The 19710-nt window shown below is 40.6% G+C and overlaps 2 protein-coding genes across 2 annotated transcripts in view; one reads left to right on the top strand and one right to left on the bottom strand.

Annotated features, from left to right (window-relative positions):
• The window catches only part of LOC139137135 (organic cation transporter protein-like), a 13517-nt gene extending 11300 nt beyond the window's left edge, over positions 1-2217 (top strand). Inside the window, exons 9-10 of the mRNA XM_070705101.1 lie at positions 424-633; positions 1039-2217. Of these exons, the coding sequence (XP_070561202.1) occupies positions 424-541 (118 nt within the window). The 3' untranslated portion in view covers positions 542-633; positions 1039-2217. The remainder of the gene's footprint in view (positions 1-423; positions 634-1038) is intronic.
• On the bottom strand, positions 2217-19710 carry LOC139137133 (uncharacterized). The gene is made up of 16 exons (XM_070705100.1): positions 19548-19710; positions 15614-15703; positions 14865-14954; positions 14621-14719; positions 13721-13819; positions 13258-13356; positions 12184-12282; positions 11440-11538; positions 11133-11225; positions 10630-10731; positions 10435-10533; positions 10035-10133; positions 9614-9712; positions 8313-8354; positions 7858-7965; positions 2217-7609 (listed from the first exon to the last, which is right to left on the bottom strand). The coding sequence occupies exons 2-16, from the start codon at positions 15662-15664 to the stop codon at positions 4409-4411; spliced, it is 4479 nt and encodes a 1492-aa protein (XP_070561201.1). The 5' UTR covers positions 15665-15703; positions 19548-19710; the 3' UTR covers positions 2217-4408.

Genomic DNA, 19710 nt, shown 5'->3' with positions numbered 1-19710 from the left:
TACGCGCGCTTGTTGTTCTCATTGTAACGATGCAATTTGTACATTTGTTACGTATACGATGGATATCTTCTGCATATGAATCCTAGGCCGAACTCAACTTCAGTCTGTGGACAACAAGGACGGTGAACATTTTCGTACAGACCGTGACCAAGAGTTGAACACAAAGCATTTCGACATGTTTGCCGGTAGGACAAGACATACTAATATTTACTTTTTTTATGAGTCAAAAACCTTGAAATCCATAGAAAAAACGAATGGATAACGGGCTTTAAAGGGCATGAATTTTTTTTATCTCAATATCAGTGAAGAGTTCTTTGGGTGAGTACGCGGCACCAGCCATCGTATATAGGTGTAATACGCAAACTGTCTTCAGAATCTGGTTTTGGTCTTGATGAAATTTCCATCTCATCATTTTTGTTGCAGTAACAGTGGTTTTAGCCTTTGTGTTCTCGTAAGCCGCACATCCACAATCCTTATGCCTTTCATGCGATTGCTATCGGATGTATGGCAGCCTCTCCCTACGTCATCATGGGATCCTTGACAGTGTTAGCGGGGGCTTTGGTGTTATTGGTACCGGAAACGAAAAACCGTCCCGTACCGGCGACGATTGAAGAGTTTGAAAAAACTACACAAGTGAGTGTGTGCTGCTTTCATATTGTTTGCGTGTTCTGACTATTACACTGTACAGACGTCAATACATTTTTGAATTGGTATCCGGTTGAGAATCTTAGGGTGCATGTAAACGGTGTTTTTTATCCTCGGTTAAAAATTCAAATTCTCATTTCAAGTATAGTGCACATTAATTTCGTGATGTCAACCGACCATTGATACATTGTTGTTGTTGTTATTGTTATTGTTGTTGTTGATACACTGGACAAAAGCACTGAACAATTATCAAACCTCGCAATATCCTATGGAAGTGAAATTGGAGGCACCAATCATACTGGTATGCGTTTCGAACAGTTTTTTCCTCACCTTGCAATTGCGTCGCGAATTTAGATTTAAAATACACAGATTTTATGCCTTTTCTGTTGACAGAAAACGAAGAAATGCGAAGGAAAAGGGCGACAATGCTGTGATAGCCGGAAAGTCAGACTATAAACTTTGCGAAATCTGGCATGAACTGTGATGTATGAACGCCTGTCTCCTACTTCCGGAGCGATCACCTGTGCTTGCCGGCCTCTTCAAAATTAATGTCCTTTCGTCTTCTATATAGGAGACGGGAAGCGCTAGTCGTATTTCGTGAAATCCAACGTGCCGCCTCGGCAAAAACGACCGGTAAATTCAAATTTCATCGTTGTTAGAGACTGGGGATCTGCGTGTTTTTGAGATATAGTATGGTCTGTTCTTGTCGTCCAGATAATGCGATTGAATGAAGCCTGGTCTGACAGCCGTGATTTCATCTGCGTAACTGGCTAGGGAAGGTTCGCCTCATGCGAATATGACACTGAAAACCTGTACATACCTCAGCTCATTCTGTTGACTAAAGCTGTTTTTACAGCTGAACATTGAAGAAACTAAGGTCAATTTGTTTTGAGAGTGAAAGAATCGACTGGTTGTGCAATATACATAACCCAAAAGTATGACACCCGTGCAATTAATATTTTAGTGGATCTTGTCGAGATCTAAGTTTTTTCTCGAGGGTCTATGGTTTGACACAGTTTAAGACAGTATGCGCCTCGAGAGTAAAAGATTCAAACTTTTTCTCAAACTTTTTCCCAGTGAAACTTTAAACCATTCTCTTACCAAATCAAGAATGAAAATCATGGGTCTCCGCGCAAACTTTGGTACTGAAGCAAATTATCTAACATTTATCGTTGCTTTAAAATCAAAGTAGCCGCCGGCCATCCCTGTGTTAATTCTATGGGGAAAAATAAAATTTTCAATTATGACGATATTTTTTCTTACTCCAAGAGGTTTAAATGAGCCCTAACGTGTGGTTGATGAGAGCGAATTGTAAAAATATTAGTCGAACATCTATCACAAATTCGCATTCGACTCTATGAGACTGAAATAAGTGTTTGAACACTGTGAAACCTGTGCGTGCGATGGCTGATTACTAGTAACAATCATATAGCTATCAAGAATAATACACATCAGAAGGGAGATTGATGACGTCATTTAAAAGATCAACGGAGAAGTCAAACGTTTGGAGAGCTGTGACTATAAGACTGTTTTTGTCAATAAAGTCATACACGAAACTATGAGTTCATTATTACCTTTGCTTTATTCTGTAAAGTCCTTAAATATTTTTAAATAAGACAGCTCGTCAAGTTGAATATTCATCGTACACCTCACAATCAAACGCAACGGAATAAAATATCTACACGACCAGCAAGGTGGGGTCCAATGCAAACAGGAAGTGACATCATACAAGCGAAAAGAGTTACACACATTAGATATAAATTATATATACAGCATGATTTTGGCGCTTGTATTAAGTATTTTACAGTATTTATATATTATACTGATAATCGTATGCTATACACAATGGAATATCATCATTTGCTTAAAAATATAACTAAAATAGTCTGCGTTTTTTCCCCGAAATGGGTAAGTGTTATCGGCACATCTGTTGACAGATCGACGTGCGATCTTTAGGTTGCTTTGGTAAAATGGATTGAGAAAATGTTGTGTAGAGAAAAACTTCGAAGAAACATTGGCTGAAAATATTCATCTTACATGCAGCCGATGAAGATATGTGAAATATGTGCAGGATTTCACTGGTAATGTGCTAAAGCTGCTGACGTCATGAAGGTATCAGGACGGTTTAACCCCTCGATATCAACTAACTGGATATTTGCCACTGGCTATTTGGGGCTACAGTCGCGGATATGGTATAGGTGCTGTAGGAAGATGCCCGGGGTCGAACAAACCGTACCGTCATCTACAGATCACTTTTAATTTGCGCGTGAACGAGGATGTATGAACAAACAGTTTTACTTACTTATTCGACCAGCGTAGCTGTACATAAGACTACTTTTCACCCGGTATGTAAGAGTCATTTTCCAGTACAAAAGTAAATGCGCGTGAGTGTTTTACAACTTTGATAAAATCTACAGTAGCATGGAAAGATGCAGCACAAAAATTGTTAATGGCGCCAAAAAAGTGTGACTTTTCAAGTAATCGTTCACTACCTTTCATGATTGACTTGTCTGCTTTTCCTGTCGACCAAAACGTTGAAAAAAATTGTTTCGACGATATGAATGGTACTCAAGATACACACCATTGATAATAATATTAATCCTCCCCGATGATATTGACTTACAAGGCTTCAAGTTATCATTGAATATCCTCTATACCCATAAAATATGACAAGAGTCTGTTACAGTAGGTGAGTAAACACGGTACAACAGCAAATCGAAACTTATTTTCGGCCACATAACTATCACAGGCAAGTTTGTTATCATAGCTGAAGTAGTGTGGTACTCTTTGATTGACGTACAGGAAAAGTAAACATTGTGACATGCACTTCAAGTTCGTGGTTCACTGCCACGCAAGGCCAATTTATTCGTCACAAATCGTTGAGGTTGATAGGAAATCTTAACATGCACTACCTGTCCGTTAGAGCACATCTGTGAACAGAGGGCTCTTTCATAGACAGCGGCGGCGGATCTTCCCCCTCTATTGTCTATGATGCTATACTATTGTAGTTACAGTCATGTTATGTGGTAATGGCCATTCAAAATCCCACCCAACCGTTTTTGTAAGTGACCACGGCTTTTTGTGAGGGTTGAAAAACAGAAAGCTTGAGAGCTCTCAGTTGAAAAGAACCGTTGATCGCTGTAGGCCTACTTGTCGATTGCACCCTTACGAAAGGTCGCAGATTTAGATAGCGATTCAAGCCAAGTGGATGGCAGGCCAGAGTGGAAGGACGCCATCTTGAAATCGTCCGATTTATCCAATAAACGGTACTCGTTTTGTCATACTTACAAGACACAATGAACGAATTCTCGCTCTAGTTTCACATAATATTCTTATGGAACTTGAGTTAGACCTTCAAAGTAGTAAAAAAGTCATCAAACCAGAAGCAGTAAATATCCGAACATGACTAAATATGCAACTTATAATATCCCTTTCTGCAGTACAGATATTAAATAGGGTCATTTGTCAATCAAAGAAATGAAAAGGTAATTTTGAATTAATGTTCAATTAAATGGCAATATTGCACATGTAGCGTAACTATCTAGTACCATCCCCACGTCTACTGAAATATTCACAAATGCACTACATACATGCGCGGGGTCTTCGAATGCACCGGCAACTAGCCGGGGATGGTATACTGGCCTCATTCAAAACAACATTTTACAGCACCTGTAAGCAATAATTGGTTTCTATCGCTCCGGAAAAAATGGATGAATGTTTCATCGGAGATGTTGATGTGATCTGAGAATGATTTGAACTACAGTTACCGCCTGAGCAAAAGCTTCGCATCTTTTTCGCAAACCCAAACCACGCCCTCACCGTGCGCAATCGGTATCAAACCACCGAATTGCCTGTTTTCATCCGCTTTTCTAAGGAATCTGGCAAGCTCTCGGCGAGACAGAAGATCGCCGTCGTGCTTGGCAAATTCAAATAACGACTCCTTGGTCGGATTTTCGACTGCTTTCGCCAATTCGGGAAAACTGTCACCGAAGTCCTCGAGGAACGACTCCAATAGGGGCCCTGCCACGGAAGACACGGTCGTCGCAGCAAAAACTGACGCTGCCACGGGGGTAGGTCCCGCCACGGCCTCAATTCCTTTTAACTGGCCGATAAATTTGAGTACTTTGCACACATAAGCACCATACTTCTTTACAAACTTGTTAATCTTATTGACCCTATAACCAGGTGTCCCGAGAAAATGGTAATTACCGGGACATTCACACAGCAAGTGGACGGCAAATCCGTCCCTGACGCGTGAAAACACTTTGAAGCCGAGCCGTTCCACTCCTGCGTAGCTGCCCTCATTGATCGGCAGCAAGAGGAACAATCGTGGACATTCCCGGTCGTCGAGGGTTCTGTGCAGTTTATCCACGATGTCGGTCATTTTTATTACTTCACCCTGCCCGGCTGTTGACAGGTATTCCCGCCAGCTGTTGTATCGGTGTCCCTGGTATCGGGAGCAGTTGAAGTTCTTTCTGTCGAGGTTCCCTGGGAAGGATTCTCCCTTGTCGATACACTTCGGGCAAGGTATGAACCGGTGCATGGTAAGTCCTCGATATTCTGCTTTTTGCCAGACGTTGATCACGTGGTGTACAACCTGTTCCAGGGAGCAACAGGGTTGATTTCCTCTAACAGTGATGAGGATGCTGTTGCTATGGTACAGGAGCTCAAGGCGGATGTGATGTATAGGGTCACGTGCCGCATGCGACTCTTTGCGACATTTCCCACAATGCTTCACCGGTTGTTTCGAGAGGTAGACCATCTGATTAGCATAATATATCGGTGCATTCATTATAAATGCCCGGTCTTTATTGACCGTGCCGATGACGTCACAGAACAGCAGGGGCGGAAGGAAACTGAAGTGGCACATTTGACTTGCCTGCCTCTCTCCCTTCTTCGGGGAGGCTGGCCAATCGTCAAAGCCAGGCTGTCCTATCGGCAACTTACATGGGAACAGAAAAGTGCCCTCAGAGTCATTGAACTTGAAGCATATGCCCATGTCAATCAGCAGTCTAATGAGATAGTCATGGTGTTCGGGCCTGACACTGACCCATGCTCGCTGCAGGTTTTCCATCGTCAAAATACCATTATCGTCGATGAAGTTGGTTTTGAACGATATCAAAGTTCGCAAGAGCGAAGCGAGCCACTCCGGGTTTAATATGACTAAGTCATCCTCCTCTAACCCAGTTGTGCCTTCCCTGAAGATGATGTTACCCTGGCAACAAAGAAAGGCGGTGGCATTTCTCAGTGACGCGTTGGCCCCAGTGTCACCAAAAAATTCCCGTGAGAGACGTTCATATTCGCGATACCGCATCACCGGATTTGAGGCTTGGTCAACCTTCACGGCCATTAACTGTTCCCTAAATTTACACCAAGACTCGGGGATGTTCGGTAAGAGGTCGGATATGATCGATTCGGCCTCGCCTGCTAACGCGTGCCGAAGCTGTTTTATGCTGTCATTTCGCAACTGTCCTAGAATTTTTTTAACGCTGCTGACCTCGTAGTACCCCACGATGTGGGGTAGTTTGAATTCGAACGCTTGCGCACTATGTTTGGCTGATTTATTGCACTGTGGAGGCCATGAACGATTGTCGAAAGCAGCATATCCCGCCAAACCATTTTTGAAGTCGCTCATCCTTTGATAGGACCCGGACGTTTGGCACAAAAAGCAGTTATCGAGCACATAATAGTCATGGTGATCAATTTGATGCTGTCTAGAAGCTGCTCGAAATATGTCGGAAAATTGTTGCCAAATGTAATCGAGAACACTTGGATTCAACATCGATATATCCGCGTGCGTGCCGACAATAATCACCCTTGCATTAGGCGCGAACACGTGTATCGTCTGCAGCCACAAGAGCACCCTACCATACTGATTGAGTGAATTTGCACGCGACGACTTGTCTCCAACAGCGCATTTACTGAGGTCAAAGGTCACTATGATTAAGGAATCGTCAGTAACAAAGAGGGTGTGAGTTTCTAAAAAATCCACATCCCCAGCAAAATCAAAAGTTATCAACTTTACAACAGATTCCTTCATTTTGATGGTTGCCATCTCTATCCCATCTGTCTTGTCGACATCAGTTGGTTTCTCGCACAGCGCCCTCACGAGAGTTGTTTTACCGGACCCTTCATAACCTGCGAGAATTAATTTCAGTGTGTCATTGGGTACTAATCTCGAAGCGAGAAATTCTCGTAAGTAAGATAGAACGGCGTCCTTCCCTTCCTCCTGTAACGCAACAGGTATCAGCACTGCAGGGTTATTATGAATTGAAAATGATTCGTAATCTGATTTATTGATCAATGATGACGGAATGTTATGGATATTATTGTCATGCGCAGAAAACACCACAAGCCCCTGAATGTCTCCGATGTCTTCTGGGAGATCTGTCAAACCATTGTTGTTTAGGAAGAGTTCCTTGACGGAGTGAAGTCTAGGTTGAATTAGTTTTGTCGTTCTCGTCGAGAAGCTGTGGTGTTTCCTTCCATTCAAATTTGACTGTTTTTCCGACTTAGGCATTAGCTTGCAATGGCTGACATTCAAGACATTCAGTCTGCCGAGAAATTGGATTTTATATGGCACAACAAGGTCACAAGCTACGAAACAGACAACTTTCACTGTATCTAACAGCCAAGACATGGTAACATACTGATTGAAGGACATAGCGTTGAATATAACTACACTGTGTGAGATTCCCAAACGGCCCTCCAATTCGTTGATCGAACTTACATCCATATTGCCCAGTATTAAAGACCTCACATGTCTGTTTCCGAAAAGTCTTATGATCGTCTTGAGGATTTGTTTTTCCATGCCAAATATCATTATTGACAGTTCGCTACCAATACCGAATTCGTGTTGAACTTTGTCATCAATATCTTTCGCAAGGATGTCATGAACTTCAACTTGTCCATTCCGTCGGTGACAAATTATTTTTGCGATGTTCTGCAGCTTGCATAGAGTCTCCTGTAATGAAAGAAGTACAGTACATGAATTTACTCTACATACATACATACATACATACATACATACATACATACATACATACATACATACACTTGGTTTCTGTAAAAACATATTTTTAGAGGTTGGAAGATGGTAGAGATAGACGTTCGTACAGCAGATATGGTAATTAAGCGTTGTATGCATGCGTTTCTTTGTATCTATATGTTTAGCGTATACATAGTTTGTACAGGATATTATCGTGATCAAACCTTAGTTTCCGTATTTACATAGCTGCCTGCTTCCAAAAAGTGAAATAAAGTCTTCAACATGCTAAAGATTTCCTCTGCAGTGTTTCCTTGATGTTCTACCACATAATCCTGCGGTGATAAAACAATACATACTCGATAAATCTTCATTTTTGTCACGTCTTCTATTATGTTCTTATTTATTATCTCAATGTCTTGCACACATCAAGAAGTCCAAAAGCCAGTGATTATAATTTGTTTTGTCTTTCGAGTTAAATGTGCACCTTATGAAACATATTTTTTTCTAAGTCAACTGTTGAATGTACTTTCGTTGTCATAATAGCAAGGCATAATTATGACAATATGCATAATGAGAATATGCAACAAAGTAGAAGTTATCAATATGACCAGAATCGGATCGTCAATGACGACATTTTCAAAAGTGGGGGGGGGGGCGGGTTGCCCTAAAATTCACTTACATTGTATCGTCTTGCTATTTGGCATATTGGATAAACTCCATACTGAAAATCAAATGAGTCATAAACATTTGTTAATATTAATTAAATCGTACTATTAAAATATGCAAAGAGACTTGTTTCTCAACATATACCACTGCAATATTAGTCTACACCATTTTCAATAATTAATAGCGCATACAAACGTACATATGAACGTAAAGACAAATGGGGCTTGAATGAGGTTCTTTGAAGGCCATGTGAGGCTCAGAGTCGATTTCATCACCATTTCCGCACCACATCGATCTCATTCACGTAAAAGGAAAGTGCGCTGCACCCAAAACAGATTAAGAGGCATTTTAATGTTGCCAATCATGTTTTAATCACTTTTTTGAGTGTCAGTCTTTCAACCCATGCCATTTTAGAATAAGGATAGATAATCCTAAATAAAATAGTCGTTTTCTCTACATATATTCTTGTTTAAGTGAATTATTACATTGTAGAAAATACATCAAGTTTTTGACTTAATTTTTATCATAATAAAAATTTACAAAAATTGAGAGGTTTTTTTCTCCAAATATACACCCCTTCATCCTTTGAGTGAACTATTGCTACCATACAAAACTTTAGATTTTTTGCTTTTTGAAAATATATAGTATGAGGGGGTTTTCTTGTCATCTTAGATTAGAAATATTCCTTTCAAAAAACTGTGTTGGCAATGTGCAGCTCTACCTTAAATTTTAAAAACATGGAAAGGGTAGACGTTTAATATGTATTATCAACTATGCGGCGCTGATATCTCGTCTAGGCGATAATCTCGTTTGAATACGGTGCCTGTGATATGTTAGCGAGTACAGTGGGTTTCAATTCGGTGCTACAACTCTGTGTTTTAGACAGACACATTGTATGTACATTATAAACGATTAGTTTGGGTATCACCATACCTTTCCAAGGTTTCAATTTATTTATTTGTTACATTAAACCTGCACAGGGCAACTCTGTCTGGACCAATAGCTGGACAGGTGATTGCACTTGATCTACAATGTAGCTGTTTTTAGTAACAATCACAGCTGAAAGTTTACTTAGAAGATGTTTTCTCCGCGAAAACTGTCCCATGCAAAGAGTTGTGGCACCAAACAGAAACCAACTATAGTGTTTGAAGAAATAATGTGCCATTGATTTTTTCTAGTTTATCTTGTGAAAGCCAGCATTGACACTTGTGGATCATTTTGCCTTTAGAGGAGGGTGGCGGTGGCAGGTGATACCCGATACCTTAATAGATTGTTACTCGATTTATCTATGTGCTGAATAAATGGTATACTCACGTCATTCGGTAAATGTCTGTCGGCACCTGCGTCTAGGAGGACCTTTACAACATCAGCGTGACCGAATTCTGCTGCCTGGATCAGTGGAGACTCGCCATGCTGTGAGAAGAGATGTTTCATCTCAGAATGTCATTTCATACGTACAACTTATCATATCAGCTGTCGTCCACTCGTTCAAAGATCTCGTCAGAAGACATAAATGCTGACGAGATTCTACAAAAGTCACGTGACGTGGGAGCCCTGGATGGGTGAGAGTACTCTATTAGTTATCAGGACATTGAGGATGTAATGATGTTGACTTATGATACGACGTGTAAATATTTTCATTCTCATGCACATCTACTAGTTATCATACACTACAGTTGTTTCTATCGAAATACAAAGATCGTTCACCTGTTTAAAGAGACTCTGTTTGACTTACAGCATTTAATACGTTCTTGTCAGCTCCCTCTTCCAAGAGGATCTTTATGACCTCGAGGTGACCTTTCGCCGCTGCGTCATGAACTGCTCTGTGACCGTCCTATGAATTAATATAGAAAGATATCACATGTATGACCCCAACCTGCGACAACTCTATTACTGGAGAAATTGGAAAAGCAAACTTTCATCGGGAAGCCAGGATAGCGATGCTGATCGATAGCGTTCTGTACCTGGAAGAACAATTGTTTTTGGTATTTTGTAACGACTAGATGTACCACGTTGGCATGTATACTGGACCACTTTTAACCTGTTCACCCCCTATTCCCTGTAAACAGGTCCACACTCAACATTGATAACAATGGGTTTGGGCCAAACCATGGTGGTGACAGGGTTAAACTTACGTGATTTACACTTTCCTTGTTTGCGCCGGCTTTGATGAGGGCCCTAACAACATCTGCATGCCCTTCGTAACTCGCCTTGTGTAAAGGTCTGTCTCCGTACTAAAATTGGAAAAAAAGAAAAATAGTTGGGATTTAAAGCCGTGGTTAGTTATGAAAGAAAGTGCATAAACACAAAAGAAACAAGAGAAAACTTACAAGCATATCCATTGAGTTCACTTCAGCGCCATGTCGCAACAGAATCTGTATAACTTCGCCAGCGCCATTCTTTGCGGCCCAGTGTAGCGCAGTGTGTCCCAGCTGCAGGGAGAAGGAGAGTTTGTCTTAAATTTCACAAGTCAGCATGAATAAATTTGAACAAGTAAAACCAATGCACATGGGAAGCTCTCTTTACGGGACGAAGGGACGAGCCGGTATTGTAAGACGCGAGCACGCAAGAAGGTACGAGTTGATGGTAGGTCGATGGGTAGGAGGTATATGATTTCTGCAACTGTTTGAATGGGAACACATTTGCTGCCGTAGCGGCGCTCTCTTTGGTATTCTAGTCGTAATTGTTTGCGCACAAAATTACATACAATACTGAAACTGTGTGCCTTGGGATTTTTTATACCATTGACATCGAAGTTCTGCACTTATAGACTATGTTTTAAGTTAGCGTTACAAATTTAAAGTGATTTCGCGGAAAGGTATTTTCAACTTACTTTAGCATTTTTGAACTCAATGTCGTAGTCTTCAAGAAGATACTGCTCTACCAGTTGGCGGTCTCCTCTTCCTGCTGCAAGGTGCAGTTTGTACTGAAAGCGAATTAATGTAAGGCTTTCTTTATACTCTATCCTCTCTCTCTCTCTCTCTCTCTCTCTCTCTCTCATATTAAACATTTCATGACATCAGAATCTGACAAGAGCGTTGCAGTGCAGAATTCGTTGGCAGAGAAGAAAAATCAGCTAGGGAAGCTTACCAGGTTGTTCGACGCACTAACACGCTGTAATTGCAACTGAGAATTCTTACCTTGTCGATGTCTCGTTTGTCAGCTCCCTTCTCTAATAAATACTCCACAATCTCGAAGTGACAACATTCCGCTGCAATTTGTATAGCCGTAAAACCCTCCTGGAATTGAAATAACACACTGTCATACTTAGAGTAGAATGGGTCTCGCGGGAACAGATATTCCAGCTCTCAAATTTTTACAATTCGTTTCTTATTTATCCCTTGTGGGTGCTGATCTTAAAGCTCTTAGAGCAAAAAATAGTTTCACCGTACAGTTTTTCGAAAAGCGAAAATTTTATTTTTCCCATAGACTTAACCAAGGAATGGCAGCCATATTGAATTTCAAATATAGGTAGATTTTTTAATATTTTTTTCCACTAGCACCAAAATTTACACGGTGACCCCTGATTATACTACTTAATTTGGCAAGAGAATGGTTGAAACTTGGGTTGAGTAAAAATTGAGCAGTCTACAGTCTTTCACTTTCGACTCTGGAAGCACATACTACCTCAAAATATGCAACGATCAACAGTCTTGAAATAGTCTCATCAAATTCAAAGTTAAGGTAGGATGCCAATGAACGAGAGTATTGGGCCGGAGACTGGGGGCGAAGTTCTGTGAACCTGGAGCTACTGCGGCATACAATATCAAACTTGCAATAAATTCAATGTACTTTCGAAAGATATTCCGTTCTCAGATTTCAGAGGGATGTTCTGGTATATATGATATGATCTAATCTTTGCCACAAACACACATGATTATTACCAAGTTCAAAGTTTCAAGGTCAGCACCTTTCTCCACCAATAGCCTCGCCATGTCTGGATAGTTCTTCAAGGCGGCGGTATGCAAAGCACTTTCTCTTTTCTGTCAAAGAAAGATACAGGTTGGAGTGTCAAAGCTGTTGGTCCATAGCTGTGGGCATTGCTATCCGACGGGTCTTTTTACGCCCCCCCCCCCCAAAAAAAAAACGACCACAGTTATGGAACGTTCAAAGGACGAGCAACCGAGTCCGTGTGCAAGCTGCTAGTACACACGATATTTTTCGACCGATTCGTAATCTGCCAACCGTCGTCTTGGTACGATCACAGTCTGTCTTTGTCATGCGATAAAAGTTCACCGCTGATGTGCCTGCAGTGACGTGCAAACCTCGTCCGGCAGCTATAGGGCCCTACGGCAACAAAACACAGTTGTTTAGTAGTCATGTTGAATAAAAGTTAGAAGCCAGTGGTATTCAGGTGTAATTTTTCGGGAATTTTGCTCATGGTAAGTCCCTTAATAACAAGGCTATAGATGAATTTTGCCACATCTTAACTTGGATGCGAGTCGGTCCCCTGCTTACGTACGGATTCGGTTGCTCATCTATATGGAATCTACCATAGCTATAGTGGCATGAAAAGTCGTCGAAGTCAAATTGAAGCACGTAAAAGACAGAAAACCCGTCAGATTACCACCGTCACAGCTATTGACCTGCAGTGTGGAGTAGATGCACCCCTGGAGTTCTTTATTACGGTGTTTAAATTGTTTCAACGGGGGTAGCCCTTGGTTATTGAGACTAGTTTACACATCGTTGATGTAATGGTGAGTATTGATGTTAAATGAAATACTTTCTCACCGTCATCCATAGTCTACTGCCCTCATATCTACCTGCCCGAGTACAAACACTACATTATTCTCGTGCATGATTTGTGTAGCATACGTTTCTGCTGGAACAGTACTTTTCATACGTGACAAAAATAAGGGGAATATTGATCGTGACAGTTTTGCCGCCTAAAGTTCTCCGTATCAAGTTCATTACCAATAAACTAGCTATGAACAGGGCTGCTCAGTTGAATATCTTACCTCTGTAAGGGCATTCACATCAGCACCATTGTCAATCAGATGTTGCGATATCTCTGCATTGTTTTTCCTCACAGCTCTGTGTAAAGCCGTCATATTGGACTGCAACGTGCACAGATGTAAAGTGATTTGAATAAAATCGTTATTTACAAAGGACAGGTTTTTCAATTGAACTTTAATCAGAGTTACACAATGGAAAACTTTCGGTCTTTTTGATGGAATTCTGTACATGAGGAAAGGTCCTATCCCCCCCCCCCCGCCCTAATTTTCACTTGCCTATATAAGGATGGGTGGATTTATTCCTGCATAAGTATCACATGATAACAGGTACGAACGATAGGATAGTGTGAAACGCCCTCTACGTCAATGAGAGCATTGTTAACATGTTGCCACCAACATGGTATGTCAAAGCTGTGGCAGTTATCTGAGGTCAAGGTTGCGACGATGGGCTTTTGAGAAGATTTACCTTATCACCAATGTTTGCCTCGGCGCCATTTTGAAGAAGGTACCGCGTCATCTCACTGTCGTTTCTCTCCACTGCCAGATGCAATGGAGTGTTGTGATTCTACATAAACCAAGAGAATGGTTTTTACTTATTTTTTTTCTAAAAGTTTAGCATTCTGTTGTGATAAAAATTATTGCGCTACTCTACAATTTGATTTTCGGATATTTATGACTTTTTTATTTCAAAATTTCATTGTCGTGGTTGTTTAAAATCTGTCCTGTCAATTTTCAAGGCCCAAAGTATGTCGTAGACATTTACGAAGGGTGCAGCTAGCGGTGGTCGGTGTCATTTTCAAAAGCACCTGCGGTGCACGCTACGCAACCTCGATTCACTACTATCACTGAGATACTATATTATTTTAGAGTTTCACCAATAATAATTACTAATTGGTAATAATTACTGTTACGATATTTTACAAAAATACTCTTCGAATCTTCACCACCTACATACGTTATGTCATGTTTCTGGTTGCTTTACTTTAATGGGATTTCGTCAATAGAAAAGTTTTTGATGGCGAATGCATTGTCGAATAAATATATTTTATACTGTTAGATCATCTACCCACTCGTCACACTCATAGCTTGTTTTGTTGGTGTCACACGGTAGACTCTTTCTATATAAGAAATGTGTTTGTGGAGGAAATTGCAGGAGTTATATCGTGTCGACCGAATCAAACACAATATTTATGTACACCATGCGACTATCATTTGGCAACAGGCCAGCTATTATCTGAACAACAGCTGTTAGAATATTCTACATTCTTCCGTACTCACTGATAGGTGGCGCTCACGCATTCACGTGCAGCAACAACTAGTGAATCACCTTTTCGTTTCGCAGGTTCTTTCGGAAAATACAACTCACCTCATTTTTCACGTTTACATCAGATCCAATATCGACCAGATGCTTTGTTATTTCCAGATTGCCGTTCGCAACAGATACATGTAAAAAGTTATTTCCGTCCTGTTTCCAAAAAGAAAATGTTAAATAACCAAAAACTACTTTAATTACATGACTTCATTTAAGAATGAGAAAATAATTTAATTGAGAGTTAGTCATGCATGTAATTACAGTATCTTTAAAAATTACGGCGGGTTGGAACACTTACCGGTCCACGAATATTAAGATCTTGACAGGCGTTAATCAAGCTATGAAATGTTTCGTTGTCATTTTCGCTTAAAGCCGTAAATAGAGTATCCTAAAAGAAATAAATAATTGACCCATCTTTAAAAGTTAAAGTTACACATTATTAGCCCAAGAGAGCAATTCCTCGCATTTTGAATCTCGGGATATTCTGCGAAGGCAACTTTACCAAATGTCGCCGTTTTTGTCGATGCTGTGTGCATGTGGATCATCAAAAATCAATACAAAAGCTAGCCTGGTACCCTGGGGCCTGGTACGTTTTAGTCTCAAATGTTAACAAGAAGGGGCGACCGAGCAAATCACACGATAGGCGGCGTTTTTTTCACGTGAAAGCCTTTCATTTTACCTATGCTTAAAGCCAGTAGTGTTTCGGGGAGAGGCCTCAACATCTGGAGACGAATTATTGTTAGAATTCCACCATGTCATCATGGCAATGCGTTGTGTCTGAATAAACCGAAAGGAGTTGAGATGTGTCGGCGATATGCGCGCGCACGCTTTTTTCTCGCGCACTCAGAATCAATTCCGTATGTCGTACATTTGCACAGCAAAGTTACGAACCTTTAGACTCAAAATTCCCAAGTTCAGTCTCACAATATACGATGAAACAGCTCCTTGTTGTGTTTGCTTGCTTTTTGTCAGGTTTCATAGGGACGTATGAAGACGGAGAATCTTAGATAGACAGAATGGAAGTGAAAGTATTAGAAGGTCACATACCTCATCAAACAGGTCTTTGGCGTTGCCAGCCTCGTCTGTTGCCATGTTCATAAGTATTTTACCAGTTATATTGAACAGTTATTGTACATCCTGAAAAAAAAGACAGAAAAGTGACTGTAGGTCCAGGAAAGTAATCACTTATTTTAAATTTCACTTCAGGGCCTTTTCACTTTCACTTTCGCTATACCAAGTTTCATGTTCGTTTGTCTCATATTATTTTCACGTGAGACTGTTCTGTAGGTATTTGCGGTTCTCTTTTCATTTCTACTTTCACCTGGCCCTCATTTCCCGCTCAAGCCGCCTTGTCTGTCCCATTAAATTTAGCGAGACACCGTAAGCCAACTCTAAAATCCGCCATTCGAATCCAGAGACACTAAACAAGCAAAGTAACGCTAGAATATTCACACCACTTTCGACTTCAGAGAAGTAACTTTTCTCAACATTTGAACACCGTCCTCCATGTAAAACTGGCTAACTTTGCTCCCACAGTTTAATTTAATCTTACGTGTACTTTCGTAAAAATATCCCTGTTTGTAAATCTCTCTGAAGGTGAATGAGTTCATTCGGGTGGCGATGAGTCATCGATACTTGAAGAATTGACTACGTGCAGTAAAAATGACTATCAAATGCTTTGGCACACACACCGGCTTTGGAATTTATCGACCTGGTGGGTCTTTTCGCGTAGCGCTGTGATGGCGAAGATTAGGTGATTAGGCTCTGAACAGGATGACCCGTACTGCGCACGCGTAGTGGTATAAATTACGGTTTGAGTCAAATGATCCCCGTATGAATAAACTAGCTGCGACCATTGACAACAACTGGCATGAGAGTTGTTATTGTTGAAATGTTAGGTGATATATTTTCATAGTTTGCCTAGTTATCACAATTATTAAATATTATGAAGCTTTATTTCGCGATTTTCAAAATCATCTCTTGACTTCCCCAAGTCTGTGGGAATAGAAATAATCTGAACAGAATGAAGGAATAAACTTCAACAGACTGTCGCGTAGTTGGTGAGGTGATCGCGAAATCGAGGCAATATACTCGGGTGCAGCCAACAAAGTTGATCGTGCGTAATGGTGTTTGTGCGCAGTTTTTCAGTGGTAGGGCATTTTTTTAAACCAGTGGGCAGGGCGAAAAATTAATTTTTCCTGCGAACAGGGAAGAAATTCCAGTTTTAAAAGTGGGTGAGGAGAAAATTTCTGCCAGTGGGTTCTTGAAAATAGGTAGAGGGAATGGAATGTTGTGGTTGATAGAACTTCAGCGACATTAGGCGAAGAGGGCAGCGGGGATTTTGAAATGTTGTTGGGAGTTGTGAGCAGACAGAAGATAGAAACCAGAAGGACAGTTGGCATTATAATTAAAGGGACAAAGTCGGCTATTTTTCATGAATTTTGTTTGATACAAGATACTACTTATATTGTTCGACACGTTGAAAGATACTGAATGAATGGGTGACCATGCATATATTGGACCCCGGTTTTAGACAAATTAAATGAAACCATCGAAAAAATGAATAAATGGTGACCATTAATTCATTTTTGCGATGGTTTCATTTAATTTGACTAAAACCGGGGTCCAATATATGCATGGTCACCCATTCATTCAGTATCTTTCAACGTGTCAAACAATATAAGTAGTATCTTGTATCAAACAAAATTCATGAAAAATGGCCGACTTTGTCCCTTAAATGGAAGGGCATGTTTTTCCAGTCGCATATGCTGGTGGGGCAGTTACGAATAACTTCACTTTCCCCTCTAAATTATGTATGGGGTATATTTTGTGATGATTATATAAAATTTACACAATTTAACACTTGGTGGCACCTGTACTTTGGCGGACGGCCCCTACATCACTGTGCAAGGCGGACAGACTGTCTCGTAGATGGTGAAAGGAACATATGAATAACTGCCGTGCACGTCTTAGAAATGCCAAGAGCGACTATAGTGGACTTGTCTGCGACACCACGGACATTATCGATAAATGATTAGCTTTGCTTCAATGGGCAAGCGATCCTAATCTCCATTTCTTATTACTAGACTGTGATGATGCCATGTGGAAATTCCCATGTCTAAAAATACCTTCACTGATGACGCCACTCAAAATATCTATGTCATCGACGCCCCGCAAATTAGCTTATAAGCTGCTGCGATACACTATATGTGTGATATCAAATAAGTATTGTGCAAGCCTAACCACAATAAAACCTGCGAGGCCGCTATAGGGGAAAGTGGGTCAACACATGACCCGAGGAGGGAGCTGCCGAGAATGTAATTTGCATGTGTGACGAAATAGTGGGCTCTAACTTGAATGATGAATAATGTATCACATTGCGACATACATGCCACGTATGATCTACAAACGATAGTGAAAGCGTATACTAGTAGAGTGCGTACCGTCTGCTGCATGTTGTCGCTGCCACAAAGCAGGCTGTTGGGCCTCGTTGCAATAATTATAACGTAGATAGTACCGTAATAAAGTACCGATTTCGCAATTAATTCTTCTAAATAGTATAATTCACGTCCAGACTGTCGTCCACATATTTGTATTTGCCTAGGAATAATGGTACTGTGATGTCATTTGGAATCAGTGCTATGTGACGCGAAAACAAACTATGAGCCTTTACGAAAAAGTCATTCTTGGAAAATGACTTAACGCTGCATGGTGGCCAATATGCTAATTGTCAGTCACCAACCAGGGTCACCAATTACGAGTAAAATTGTGACCTGTGGCCGCCTATATGTTATTCCTGTTTTGGCCGTTTGTGTGCATACCTGTATAACCGTTTGTGTTTTATCGGCACTTTCTTGGTTTAATTTGTTGTATTGAAGTGTCGCTTTGAGACGCCGAATATACTTTATGTTCTTATGGTAAATTATGCAGTAGCCAGTCTGGTATGCATTCATTTGTATAGCTCTGCTATCTAGCCTCACTTGAGGTGGCACCGTGACACAGAGAAGGCTTTATAATCATTTGTAAAGCAACGATGTTTGTTGTGTAATTGGTAGCGTATGTTTGGAAATCCCCGCCCACTAAAAATAGAATAGCGTCGACACGCTATAAATCACCATGGCAAATTATATCTGTTGATGGCATTCCGAACGGTAGTGAAAACATGAGTAAATAAAACAATCTACATTGTACTTGTCTTGCTCGACAGACATCGGGGACAGACGAGCCACATTCTGATCAATGAATGTATAGAAGTACTCCAAAGTTTATCCGGAACCTACGGAGAGGTTCCGACAAGATAACGGGCGTCACCGACACTCATTATCTCATTTTATATAAAGAGATGCACACGTCAAGTATATCCTATAGAATTTTAGAAGTTGCGAACTCATTTGAACAATAAACAGTGCAGTAGAAAACACAGAAAATACAGAAAATAAAATAAATAAACAAGACTTTAGTATTCCCTGCTTATAAATTTGATGGTTTCATTTTAAAGGTTTACAGTCGTCGGTACTGCGCTCACAGGTCGTATGGGACCCATACGACCAATGTAAACTCTGTATCCCAGGTACGATGGTGATTTATAAAAGTTAAAACATGTCTGTCATAATCTACATCATATAATTTAAATGTTACAGCTATGATGACGAGGTGCATCTATATATGGTGCACGAAATACATTTGTTTGTAAACAAGAACTCGCACAAACGCAGTTTGACGACTTCTTCCCTTTGAAGAAAAGCAGACTTTTGATACATTTAATGTTTTTTGCGTCATCATGATGATTGTTCACAATGGCGACCAATTTTACGTACAGAAACTTATCGTTAGTCTGTGTGTCTTTATAAACGTCAGGAAACTTAATCTCAGTCTTTGTAGCAAAGAAACAGAATCGTGTTTCCTCTGAGTCTCACAGCTCCGGTTCGCCTGACCTCATTATGGCCTCATTTATCACTAGTACTTGACAACACTCACTCACCTGGTGTATCAATGAGTTGTCCCATACGGCAGGGTTGCATCGCCTCGGAAGTACTGAACGCTTTCGCTACGGTCCCAATCACCCAGCTATGGAACGATATTTTTGAACGTTTTCACCCATTGATGAGTTGACTGCTAGTAGTACGCCATCTTTTGCGCTTGTT

This window comes from Ptychodera flava, chromosome 7 (assembly GCF_041260155.1).
Source record: "Ptychodera flava strain L36383 chromosome 7, AS_Pfla_20210202, whole genome shotgun sequence".
NCBI classification, from domain to species: Eukaryota; Metazoa; Hemichordata; class Enteropneusta; family Ptychoderidae; genus Ptychodera; species Ptychodera flava.
This window is presented reverse-complemented; position numbering and strand designations above follow the sequence as displayed.

Bases quoted from the DNA above. Each gene is read 5' to 3' on its own strand.
- LOC139137133 (XM_070705100.1), bottom strand. From the start codon at position 15,664: ATGAACATGGCAACAGACGAGGCTGGCAACGCCAAAGACCTGTTTGAT. The intron at 14,720-14,864 runs GTAAGTGTTCCA...TTTTGGAAACAG, and splicing joins ATCTTAATATTCGTGGACCG to GACGGAAATAACTTTTTACA. The intron at 10,134-10,434 runs GTAAGTTTAACC...ATTAATTCATAG, and splicing joins ACAAGGAAAGTGTAAATCAC to GACGGTCACAGAGCAGTTCA.